The sequence below is a fragment of the Panthera pardus genome, unplaced genomic scaffold, assembly GCF_024362965.1.
Source record: "Panthera pardus isolate Hobbes unplaced genomic scaffold, ASM2436296v1 HiC_scaffold_13, whole genome shotgun sequence".
NCBI lineage: Eukaryota > Metazoa > Chordata > Mammalia > Carnivora > Felidae > Panthera > Panthera pardus.
The window spans coordinates 73,081,465-73,094,461 of NW_026526688.1; the positions used below are offsets into that span (position 1 = coordinate 73,081,465).

At 35.5% G+C, this 12,997-nt stretch overlaps 1 protein-coding gene across 1 annotated transcript; it reads right to left on the bottom strand.

Moving 5' to 3' along the window:
• Positions 1 to 3,798: 3,798 nt before the first annotated feature.
• FGB (fibrinogen beta chain) lies at positions 3,799 to 11,415 on the bottom strand. The gene is made up of 9 exons (XM_019441217.2): positions 11,320 to 11,415; positions 11,087 to 11,107; positions 8,547 to 8,738; positions 7,883 to 8,066; positions 6,700 to 6,927; positions 6,055 to 6,168; positions 5,573 to 5,698; positions 4,817 to 5,102; positions 3,799 to 4,202 (listed from the first exon to the last, which is right to left on the bottom strand). Exons 1-9 carry the CDS (start codon positions 11,389 to 11,391, stop codon positions 3,971 to 3,973), a joined length of 1,455 nt encoding a protein of 484 aa, XP_019296762.1. The 5' UTR covers positions 11,392 to 11,415; the 3' UTR covers positions 3,799 to 3,970.
• Positions 11,416 to 12,997: the final 1,582 nt, after the last annotated feature.

Consider the following 12,997-nt stretch of genomic DNA (forward strand, 5'->3'; position numbering starts at 1 on the left):
TTAAACATTTAAAAAATCTCTTACTTGCTCTAGGAATTAAGATATGAAAATTAAAGCAATTATCAAAGTTTTAATTACAACATTCAGCATTAGTAAGGGAGAAGAAAAATAAAAACAAACACCTGTAATTCTGTCTGCCAAAGGTAAATTGATACCATTTTTCTGGAGAGTTACTTGGCAATATATATATATATATTTTAAAAACCTTTACAATGTCAACCCCTTTATTTCCTCCAGATAATCTGCTTCTAAAAATTTATTCTATATGTATCATATAGAATACAGATTATATATATGCAAAATAAGGTTATGTAGAAGGATGTTAATTTCAGAATTATCTTTATTAGAAAAAGGTCAGAAGAATCTAAATTTTAAGTGACAGGGACTTGCTTAAAACATTAGAGTCCATTCAGATGATGGAATATTATATAATCTATTATATAGAATATTATAGAAAAATAACATTATAGAAGAATATTAAGTAACATGGAACATCTTCCATGACACAAGGTAAAAAATTCGAGGCTAGCACATTTACAGGATAACAAGAAAAACATAAACTAAGATAATAGCTGTTTTCCTATTAATGTTGAGATTATAAGTGGTTCTACTTTTCCTATATTTCCCCAAATTTCTTCAAATAATGCATACTATTTTAATTACATAAAACCACAGTCAATGTTGTTAAAATAAACAGAAATTGTTCCATTTGCTGGTTTAGCCATAATTATGCACCAACACATTGTGCTTTTGTGCTGAGTTGAGCAACAGTGGAAGCTCAAGCAGGGAGCATCAACATGCCCCAGTATGGGGAGGGATAGAATTCAGAAAATCAATTTCAGCTCTGTGTACAAATGGTAGGTAGCATTTTTAAGCTGTTTCTGCACTGGAAAAAACTAAAAGTCGAATGCCGAGAATCACTAGAGCTGAAAGACATCAGAGTAGAAATAATGCTTCCAGCTTTTATAGACTGTGTTGTTTAAACCCAAGTCAAGTTTTAAACACAGGCGTTGGCCACCTATAAAATCACAATAATTTCAAAGATGGCTACTCGTCCTAAATATCGCCTCATGGTCATCATTTGGGTGAAAGAAAGGCTCCATGAAAATGATGGGAGTCTCAGGCAAAAATGCAAACGCAGACTGTATCAGTCATTCTAAAACTCCAGCCAGGGATCAGAATCTATTGGGGACATTTATTTAAAAATACAGACTCTGAGGCTTTTCCCATGTAGAGACTCTGATGTAATAACTCTGAATTGACCCCAGGATATCTGTATTTTAAATAAGCGTACGTAATGTTTGGTGAGTAAAAGTGAAACAACAACATCAACTAAGTTGCTGCAGCTGGTGGTGTGTCACATTAACCTTCATTTTTGGCAATAAACTTCATATTAAAAAATATAACTAACTAAATAAATAAATACCTTCATTTTTGGCCCATGTGGAAAAATCTGTGCTCAGTGTAATAGACAATTTGTCAGTTACATTGGTTAGCTTTTTTTCTTGGTTCCTAAAATGCAGAGGAACTGGAAGTTGACGTCCCAAGTACATATATCCTTCCTAGTTTTTTTTATATAATTTCAGTCTTGAATATATAAGAAAATATATTATAGTTCTCATGCCACAGCATGGGATTAATAATTTCCAACCAGTTTTTTTTTAAATTATCTTCATAAAAGTCATTAGTTAGTCTTTTTTGAAACTGTTTTGTATATTTTAACTTGTGGACACTTCCTTTGTATTATATTCAAAATTGTGATGTTTGAATGGGCAAGATCAGATATGTAGCATATCTTATCAAATGATAACTTAAGAAAGCTTACTTCTTTCTAAATAGATATTACACATCACCCAGGAATGGTCTCTGTGTTTCTGCTATTTGCACATTAGCTAAGAATTGACTATCAGATTGTCTACTTTAATGGTTTTCTTTTAATCTGTGGCTTTACTTTAAGCTCTAACTATTCATTAGATCTTCTGTGAGTTTGTAAGGGGTTGAGCAAAGGTCTGAGGGATACTGCCCTCGGATTGGGCTCTTGCCATCTTCCAATCCTTGATTCGATGGACTTTTGCTATACTCAGCCTTGCTGCACAAGTTCTACTTCTGGGCACTTGAGTGGCTCAGTCAGTTAAACATCTGACTCAATTTCAGCTCAGGTCATGGTCTCAGGGTTTAGGAGTTCGAGTCCTGCATCGGGCTCTAAGCTGACAGCAGGGAGCCTGCTTGGTATTCAGTCTCCCTTTTTGTCAACTCCTCCCCAGCTTGCTCTTTCTATCTCTTTCAAAATAAAAATAAATGTTAAAAATTTATTTTTAAATTCTACTTTCAAATATTTCCCATGTGAAGTTTCTGCATGTGACTTTATTAGAAAATGGGTTCTATACGAAAAAGTGGGGGGAGGGTTATCCAAGATCTTGATAATCAGTGGATTTAGTCATCCACGATTTATGAATTTATGAAAATCGTGCTTTCTGACAGGCTGGTGATTCTGGAATCAAAGGTGAATAAGAGCTCATGATTAGTAAAAGAGAAAGGTATATAAAACAGAAATTGCAGTTAAAGTGAGGCTTAAAAAATGAACAGTAAATTGTCAGATAGCGTTGGGAGAAAAATGCTATTAATAATGGCAGCATGATATAAAAGGGCCTGACCTTCTCTGGAATGGTGGAAAATTCACTGTGACAAGAATGTAGATGTGCAGTGAAGGGAGCAGGAGAAAGTGCTGGGACCAAGTAGCAAACCATTTTCACCCCAAATCAAGGAATTTGGATTTGAACATTTAGATTACACAAAGCTGACATTAAGCAGGGAGGTAACTTGGTCAGAATTTCCTATTTTAGGACACTCTATGTGATGGCAGAGTAACAGATAGAGTACAGGTAGGGGTGAGACAGAACCTACGGCAGGGAAACCAGGTAAAAGTTGAAATTGGATTTGATGAGGAATCAAAACAGGGACAGCATTTCTGTGATAAAAAATTAATAACCTCTGCTTAGATGCAAAGGTTAAGAGGCTGAGCTATGGGACAATAAGTTTCTGTGAAAATCAGTGGCAATGATGCTACGTTAGGGAAGGAGAGTCTAGGGGCATAGGGTTGCCCAGGGCAGTGAAATGATGGGAGAACAGAGGATAAAGGCAGTATTGAGTTGATATACTCATTTCTTGGGAAGAAGTAGAAAGAACACAAAACCCACTTCTACTTTAGTTCCGGTGTTATCATGGAAAAAAACAAACATCGAATTGATGTCAGTAGGCATAATTTCCAGGGACAATAGGCAACTGCTGCTTCCTACCCCACTCTTCCTCCCAAAAACCAATTGATGAATATCAGACCCTCATTGTCCTCTTGGGATCTCTGATCCCAAAGTCTAGCTAAGGGGCAGCGTAGTGGTTTTCCCATGGTGCAGAGTGAGATTTTGAATCTTCATGTGTTCAGTGCCAGTTTGCTAGCTGCTCAAAGTTGTGATTGCTTCTCTTTTCTTCCAGGTTCAAAGCCTAACTCATTGATCATGTGGATTACAAAGTAAGAATAATTTATTTGCAACAATGACTAGTTTAACTAATAAGTCTTTTTGAAAGTTTTTTTTTGTGACGGATCTTATATAAACAAATAGTATTAAAGTGGGCTTTTGAACATAACTTTTTAGTTTGCCTAATACCTTTTCTACAACAAGGATAGAAAATTCCTCTTCCTAATTTGAAACTTTCCGCAACTGAAATTGAAATTATGAACAGTGTTCACAATTACTGTTTGAGTTACTCCTCGGTGAGAAATACAAAGGAAGAATACGAAAATAACTCGTGTGCTATTTTTAATGTCATTTAGCCTAAATACTTTTTCCCAAAAAGTCACACTCACGACCTTTTGATAGTTTTAGAGGGATATAATGTGTGAAAGCATATTCCAATGGCATAATATACAAAAATGTTATTACATATAGAAGAATAAAAATCTGTGTTTTGGGGGTTATTGCTGTGGGAAGAAGGGTCTGATCTTCATAGACATCTTCTTCATTGAATACCAGGACCCCTTCCAGTTCATCCATACAACTCCATCATCTGTGCCGTGTTTCGCCATGTCCCAGCTGTAATGTCCACCCCAGTAATATCGGCCATTTGGATTGGCTGCGTGGCATCTATTATACCACCATCCGCCACCATCCTCTTTAGAACACTGTTTTTTGGGATCTGCAGTTATCCTGAAAGAAAATGTTTGGGGTTATTAGAACTGCGGTGCCGTCAAGTAAATTCTTTGCAAAGTGCCCTCAGAAGAGTGCTGCATACAGTGATCCTTCAAGTTATACGCTGGTTCTGTAAGCAAAGTCACACTAGCACACAAAATGTCTTCCCTGCCCTACAACAAGAAAGGGAGAGAACTGGGCCTATGTGACAAGTCCATCTGTATTTGTTTCTTTAAACTGACATGACAGCTTTCAGCCGCCTCAGTGTTAGAGAACCCTGGAAAACAAAATGGAGGTTTCAATATACACTTGAGAATATATAGATACAGAAATGTATCTAAACGCTCACTATGTAAAGGGAATGTGCTCTCGTTCCAGTTCCATATTTTATAGTTGTATAACTTTCAGTCAATTACTTAATCTCTCTGCACTTCATCTGTAAAGTGAGAATAATAATAGCAACCTGATAGTGGAAATGTCTTAGAGTGATAGATAAAGAGCTTCGTACAGTGGCTAACACACGGTAGGGGCCCAAGAAATGATAGCTATTAATAACATGAGCTATCATTAATGACTCTAATAACAACATCCATAGTGGCTTTTAAAGCAGGAGGGAAAAACACAATACATACCAGCCATCATTGTCCCTGTCGTACGTGCTGAAGTACATGCTGTTGTGAATGGTCATGGTCTGGTTCTCTCCCACCAGTTGAGAAGCTCCTTCTATGAGGGCATTGCCAGCTGTTCCCTTATATTTGTTCACTGAGAGCTGGTATTTGTTGGCCTCGTTCTGTACGGTGAATCCTCCATAGAGTGCCTTCACCTTATCGCCTTTCCAGTCCTCCATTTCAATCAAAAGTTCTGTGGGACCCATGTTGGTAAGCTGGCTAATTTTATCATTTCCAAGCCAATACTCACCTAAAGGAAAAATAGAGTAAAGCCTCAATAGAAATAAAACATTTGGAAATGAAAAACTGCCTTTCGGGGTGCCTGGGTGACTCAGTTGGTTAAGCGTCTGACTCTTGAATTAGGCTCAGGTCGTGAGATTGAGCCCCGGGTCAGGCAGGCTCTGGGCTCACAGTGGGGAGCCTGCTTGGAATTCTCTCTCCCTCTCTCTCTGCCCCTCCCTGACATGTGTGTGTGCGAGTGTGTGTGTATGGGTGCTTGTGCAGTCACACACACTCTCTCTCTTTGAAAATAAATAAACATTTAACAAAAATAAAATAAAAACTGTTTTTCTTCCCTTATCTTTAACTTTCACATTCTTTTTGTAAACTCTTCTTAACCTCCTAAAACTCCCAAAAACAGACTCCCAAAGCCATGTTTTTTTGTAATGAAAAAAAAAATTTTTACCCAAGGATGATTTTATTTTGTACTCCCAGTTTTACCTGGTACACCACAGTATTTTTTCCCATCTGCATTAGTTGCAATATTTCCAAATCCTTGTTTATATGGATCCCATTTCCTGCCAAAGTCAACACTACCATCTTGACGATTCTGAATTACTGTCCATCCTTTGGTTGAAAGAAACAAAAATAGCATCTATTAACCGACAACAATCTCACTTTGAGGAGAATGTCTAAATTCCTCATCTATTTAATTTATTTTATGCCCAGCTATGTTTAGTGCTTCAAAATGTGTACAATAAGGAAATAAATATGAATGGAAAACTTAAAGTCTTTGAAGACTGCAAATGTTTTATCTCACTCCAAATTGTGAATCATAGATATTTTATAACCTTTAAAATATCAGGATGAATTCCAAATCAAATGGATCATTGTTAGTTATGTCAAGCTAGGTTTTATTTCTTGGCATTCTATGGCATCAAAATAATTACAGCATGATAGGTCAACCATCATCAAATACTTACCTCCATTCTCTGTGGTCATGTCACAGTATACTCTGTATGGTGTGATAGAACTGTGAGGCTGAATGAGATACATTTCAGATGTTTCACCTCCGTTCCTGATGATTTCCTCACATTCTGCAAACATAAGATAACATACTATATTCAGGGAACTACAACATAATTTCTTGGTCTTTAGTCATCAATTGTGTAAGATAACTGATTACATAAGTTACTGAGGAATGCTTTATTTCAGACATTTGAGAAGAAGTTGTAGAAATTGAATCATCCTTGAAACATCAGTTTTGAGTTCTAGGGAATGAGAAAAGCCCTTCTCCACCTTCTTTGTCCTAGGATATACAGAACCTTCCAGAACACATTGGTAAGGAGAAACACCCACATCCACCTACATTCTTCCATCTATCCAAGCAAGCACGTGCATTAGTCAAGTGGAGCTACCACCATCATTGCGCTACAACCTGTTCATCAAAAATTGGCGAATACATTAGGCTATGTCTGAACACAGCACGGTAGGGATATCCTCATGATGTGCTCTAACGTCATTAGGATTTGTTGGGGAAAAGCCACTAAGCTTTTTAAAGTTACCTCATATTTTTAGAGTGTTTGTTCTTCTGGAACTTTCTAGAAATATGTTTATTAATTAGTTACCTTTGCCAGACACCACAGGAATATTGCAACTGACTGTGCATGGGGTGCGGCAGTATTCCATCTGAGCTGAGACATCCGATTCTAATTTTTGTATTTTGCTTCTCAAGTTTTCCAGGATTGAACGGAGCACACGAAGGTTGATTGGGATATTGCTGTTCACAGTCTCGTCTATATACAGTCGGTGCTTTTCCAGCTCTGAGGAGTACTCATTTATTGCATTTTCATTTTCTGGAAAAATGAAATTATGTAGGAGTGATGAGCATTTTCTTCTGATAAAAAAGCTAGGTGTATTCATCCATACAGTTGTAATTTCAATTTTCTGAGAATAAACTAATAGCTGCAGAGAAATCATGATATGCAGTTGTACTTAGGGGAAATTATTCGCCCCATGACATACAAATTAACATAAAGTCTAGTTGCTGTATTAGGAATTTACCTTAGGTATAAGCTAAAGATTCTGCCTAATAATGAATCCAATAGGTTCTTTATTTCTCTGGTGAGGAAAAAAGGAGAAAGCAGTATTTAGACCTTCCATCTCAGAAGTTCAACATCATATGGATTGGATACCCTTGATTTACTTATCCATCTCACAAAAGTACACTAGAGCCTTGAAATTTACAAGAGGAATGTCATGATACCTTTGAAAAATGCCCAAATTTAGATAAGTTACTCATTGAAATGCCTACGCCAGTCTTACTCACTAGCTTATTCCTACCACCCAGCCAAGAGCACTCAAGATTCAGATCTCAAGCACTCAAGAGCATTCAGATCTCAAGATTCAAAGATCTGGTAGCATTACCTGCAACACAATTGAGTATGCCATAGATTACCCTTTTGTATTCAAAACCTGAAGTATTAAATCTATAAGTGCTAAATTTTGCTCTGAATATTGCCTTCTGATTCACAAGTTTCTTCTAGAATAAAAATAAGGACTCACAGAGATTTTTTTTTTCTACACAAAATGATTCTAGCTGAGAATAAGTGCTGAATCATGCTTATATGACAAGTGGGAGGTAAAGGGGCCTAAGTGAGAACCGGAGGGTATTCAGGCTCATACTGAAAGCAGTAGACTGCTACTTAAGCTAATCTAGAAAGGTTCATCTTCTCAGAATCATGCATTCCCATGCAGTCAAACAAGTTCCAATTTTAGAGCAGAATCAAACATAAAACACAGGATACCTACCTTTTATTTGTTTCTGCCTGTTTTTCCACATGTCTTTTAGCAGTGTTATATACTGAAAGGTGCTAGAAGAGGACTGGGACACAGACTCCACATTATTATTTAACTCCTCTATACTTTTTCTGATTGGTCTTTCCTGTTTTACCAAAGTATCTTGCAACTGACATCCTGTAGGACACAACACTCCCTGCAAACAAAGAAAATGGCAGGCATTAGAGGATTCGGATTACAGGTATTTGTGAAAATACCACATAGTGAAAATGCAATAATATCACGAGCCAATATAAAAACTTGCAATTTCATTTTCTGTTATGTAAGTCCAGAAATTCTAGAGTCATCATCATAGTCCTCTGAAGAGTAAAATTAGTACTTACCACAGAAAAAATAAGTAGGGCTGTGAAAATTTTACCACTTGAACAAATGAGGTGGGCAAAACACAAAGCTAAAAACAACATCCATGTACCTCATTCACAATCTCAGGCTCAAACTAAAGAGGACTAGAAAGGAGCCCTTATCCCAAGGCCCAGTAAGTTTTGTAGTTATTTCCAAAATAACGAAACAAAATAATGATAATAATGGGGGTCAAGGCAACATTAGGAAACCATAATGAACATAGGCTTTCTCTGCATGGGAGACCCATTCCGACAAGAAACACTGATGCACTCACCAGGTCTGGGTCAGCATGAAGACAGCCCCCAGCATCAGGGGCTTTTCTTTCTATTTTCTTTTGGCTGGCCACTGTTTTGGCTGGTCGAGCCCGATAGCCACCTCCACTAACGGGTGGTGGGACAGGTCTCAGGCTGGGAGCCTCTTCCCTCTTCTTGTCGAGGGGCCGATGACCACGGGCATCCACAAAACCCTTGGGGAACCAGGCAGAAATAAATGTAAAGTGTTATCAAAGATTTGAGATGTAACGATTCCAATACTCTCATTTCATAAATTAGGTTATCACATAATTAATGGTTGCTTTAAGGTCCATCAACTGGTTAGTCGTTGGTCTCTTCGGTAACAATAGAAAAACTGCGTGAAAAGTATTATACCTGAGGGAGTTTTTAAAAAGAGGTCTTAAAATAAAGCTGCATCAGATTATGAAGAGCGATGACATCAGATTCCTGAAACCTATACACTGGAATACATAAAATAGTAAGAAATCTACACTGTCAGGAGGAATTTTCTCAAGCTATTTGGATTACTAAATTCCTGTAATTATTGTTAATTATTTTCCCACTTTCAATTTTTATGAATTAGACGATCAATTTACCTAAATCTTATATAACAGTATTTAAGAGGTAATACAGATTTTTTAAAAAAGTGAAATTTATTTTGGATTTATTTGTAATCAGACAATCTTTGAGGCTAACGTGTTTGAAGAGGACTAAGGTCTTCTGGAGCCAGACTGCTGGGGTTCAAATCTTGACCCTACCACTTACTAGCTACCCAATCTTGGGCAAGTTATTTTTTCTGTGCTCTAGTTTCCTTATCTGTAAAATAGGGATAATAATAGTATCTGCTGTCTAAGATGATTGTAAAGATTAAATGACATTGCATTTGACACCCTCCAAAGAGTTCCTGACACATAGTAAGTACTCATTATTTCTACTGCAAACACACAGTAGATACTATAGTTTAAATGGCTTTTCCTATACTAATTCCAACCCTAACCTTATATCAACAAAATTATTTCTTACACCATTCTCATGAAATTCCTACATGATTTCTTTATCAAACATCATAATTTTCTCATATTTAAAATAATTCTCAAGGCATGCGACTAAAATTATTTGCTAACTTAAAGAATATTACCTTAAAACATAATGAGGTGGAAAATATGCAATGCAGTATAAAAGTGTTTGCTTGGATTAACTAAATTGCCATGTGGTCTTTGTCAGCAATTATACTTTGGGGGGCTTAATTACAAATTAACAAAGACTATATTTGATGAAAAGACTAAGCTCTCCAGCTATTCAGTGAGCCTAGAAGTCATGCAATGACTCTATTTTGAATTTTGCTGTCATTTATTCATTAAGTTACAATAGCACTTAACATTTAGTGTGAGTGTGCTAGGCTTTAAACCCAGGCAAGTTGGCTCCGAATCCCCCTGCATAATCATCATAGGTATCCGAGTATGTGTAATTGCAATAAAAATAATAACATGTGAGGATTTGGGGAAAATATACATATTTCATGAGGTCCCAGAGCTGGTCTGTTCTACCAGGAATATTATGAAATGTGATTCACCTGTTTATTACAAATCAAATTATAACAGAAGAAAAACATTTTCTTTCTATTTCAGGGTGCCATTGGAGAGAGAGCATTGACCATCTAGCTTTACTAGAGAAAAGGAATTAAAAATATTTAAAGAAATTATATGGATATTGGGGTTCATGAAGATCACTCAGTGAAATAACTGAAACTAGAAAATCCACTTTGGAGCTTAAACTAGTAAACTATCTCTGTAAGGATTAGCTGATGAGTAGAAATGTAAAAGTGCTTAGCTAGGTATTACAAAAGTTTACTCTTATACATTCTTTCCATTCTTCTTAGCTAATGCAATTAACCAGACAAGTATCTCTTTATCTGTATACTTTGATAATTAAAACAACTTAGGTTCCCCTCAAATTCAACAAATGTTGCAAACAAATCCCTTCCTTGAAGTTTACTCTTATTTTTAGTGTGACATACTATGTTGTGCGCAAGAAATTTGATCATAATTCATTTGAGAACACAATTAAAATTCTTTAAATAGTTATCTCCCTAAATGCATTTCTGTATATCTGTTATCTTCAAACCAAGAGAAAGAAAACAGCAGAGATAGTAGTTAAAGAAAAACTGTTCTACGAATGAATAAATTATACTTAGCTACGTGTTTCATAACTATTAGTAATAACAATAAATACTACTTATGACTTAGATTTGCACACTTGAAAAAAACAATCATTTCATTTTCTATCACTGTATTTGGTCTATTCTGCTTTTAGATTCATTTATAATTTTCATTCAGAAGTTGCCAGTAATTTCAGGAGCTATATATTACTTTCCTTCACCAAAGAGTAAGCTACCACAGCTTTTTTCTTTTAAAATACTGCTTTTTCATTTTTTTATAGTCTTCAAAATTCTTAGATTTGTCCTCATAATTGTAATAATGTGTTGCTAGAACTAAATGAAAATCACAGTACTCAGGATAACAAGTGAGTAAAACAATCTTACCACAGCTCTGTCTTCTTCTCCCTGGGAAAATATAGATAAACAAGAAAACAAGAAATCATTATTTTGTTTTTATGTAAGAAATACTATGTAACATTCTTTAAATAAAATGGGTTCCACTTCAATTTCAGAACTAAAATCAATGTTAATTTCGTTAAGATAAATATTCACATATGATTATGTTGTTATATTTTATATTAATATTAGTAATAATATAATAATTTTTAAATAGTCACCTCATCATAGTAATCAATAGCTTGTGACTTAATAATAAAAGCACACAGTAGTAGCAGTATTAGATTCTTCATGGTTTTAAACTTTTAGAAGCTCCAAGAAATTGTCCCTTACTTATGGACTTAACTGGGAGATCTTCAATCCTATATATAGCTGAAGCCTTTGTTAGGTAGGATTTTAGAAATGGTTACCCTCCTTAGTTAATATTTAATTTGTTGGTTCACCTGTTGGCTGAACCATTTTATCACTTAAGCAACATCTTCCCAGCAAGACTTATTTACTTGTCATAAAACTATTCTCTGTCGGCTGAATTTAGAAACACCAGGGTATTTCAATTCATTTAATTGGACAATACGAGGGAAAATTAGGGCATTCCTGAAAGAGATGTGTATCACCTTTCCTGTAAATTAATGTGCATGCTGCAGAGGCTCACAAAGAATGTGTGAAGAAATAAGTATTTTTAATCCAACCAAAAAATTTGGACCTACCCGCAAGGAATCCACTAAAACTGTGACTTCTCTAAAAGTATACAAATGTTTATGCTTTGAAGCAATCACGTAATTGAGTTTTAAAAGAGGCCAATAAATTAAGAATAATAGTATATCACCATGTGTTTATCCTTTCTTTGAGACATTAATCAGATTAGGAATATTAGAACTCATGCCTTATGCTCTGATAAACAAATATCAAAAAGAAAATATCATCTTTTCTTTTTGCTCTCCCCTCTTTCCACATTTTTTCCTTTATTAATATAAATTAAAATGTTCACACAATTCAAAACACTGTTAAAATAATTAATAAAGATTCCTAAACCAAAGCATTATTATTGTGATTGGATACATAATTAACACTTTATTTTTTATATTACATTATATATATTTTATAGTATATTATATTGTTTATAAAAACAATGTTATTTTACCATTAGTGAAGGCTTCATACATCTATTTCAAATAGCGGCCCAAATAATAAATGTGGTCCATTTGCTTTCATTATTTTCTGTAAGCCACCAAATCCATGTCTCTTATCTTTCTATTTATTTGTTGCAATCAGGATTAGCAATTCTTACAAGAATCAGTGGGGAACTCAAAGTCAAGAACACAAATCCCATCAAATGTGTTGCTTTATGGCATTTTCTGTGTATGGGGGGGGGTTATGGAAAGTGAAACATTCTCAAGATATTTGAAAAATGATTTTATTTGAAAGATAGTAGGTTATCCAGGTCTGGATCAGGAGAGTATATTTTTGGTGAAGTATAGTTGACATAAAATATATTAGTTTCAGGTGTATGACATAGTGATTCTACAATTCCATACCTTAGGAAATACCACGGCAATCACCTGTCACCATAGGCATTATTACAGTATTACTGACTCTATTCCCTATGCTGTACTTTTCATCCCCATGACTTATTTAGTTTATAATGCAAGTTTAGGGAATCCCTGGTGGCTCAGTTGGTTAAGTGTCCGACTTCGGCTCAGGTCATGATCTCATGATTCATGAGTTCAAGCCCTGTGTTGGGGTCTGTGCTGACAGCTCAGAGACTGGAGCTTGCCTCAGATTCTGTGTCTCCCTCTCTGTCTGCCCCTCCCCCACTCATTCTGTCTGTCTCTCTCTGAAAAATAAACATTAAAAAAATTATAATGCAGGTTTGTACCTCTTAATTCCTTACCTATAAAC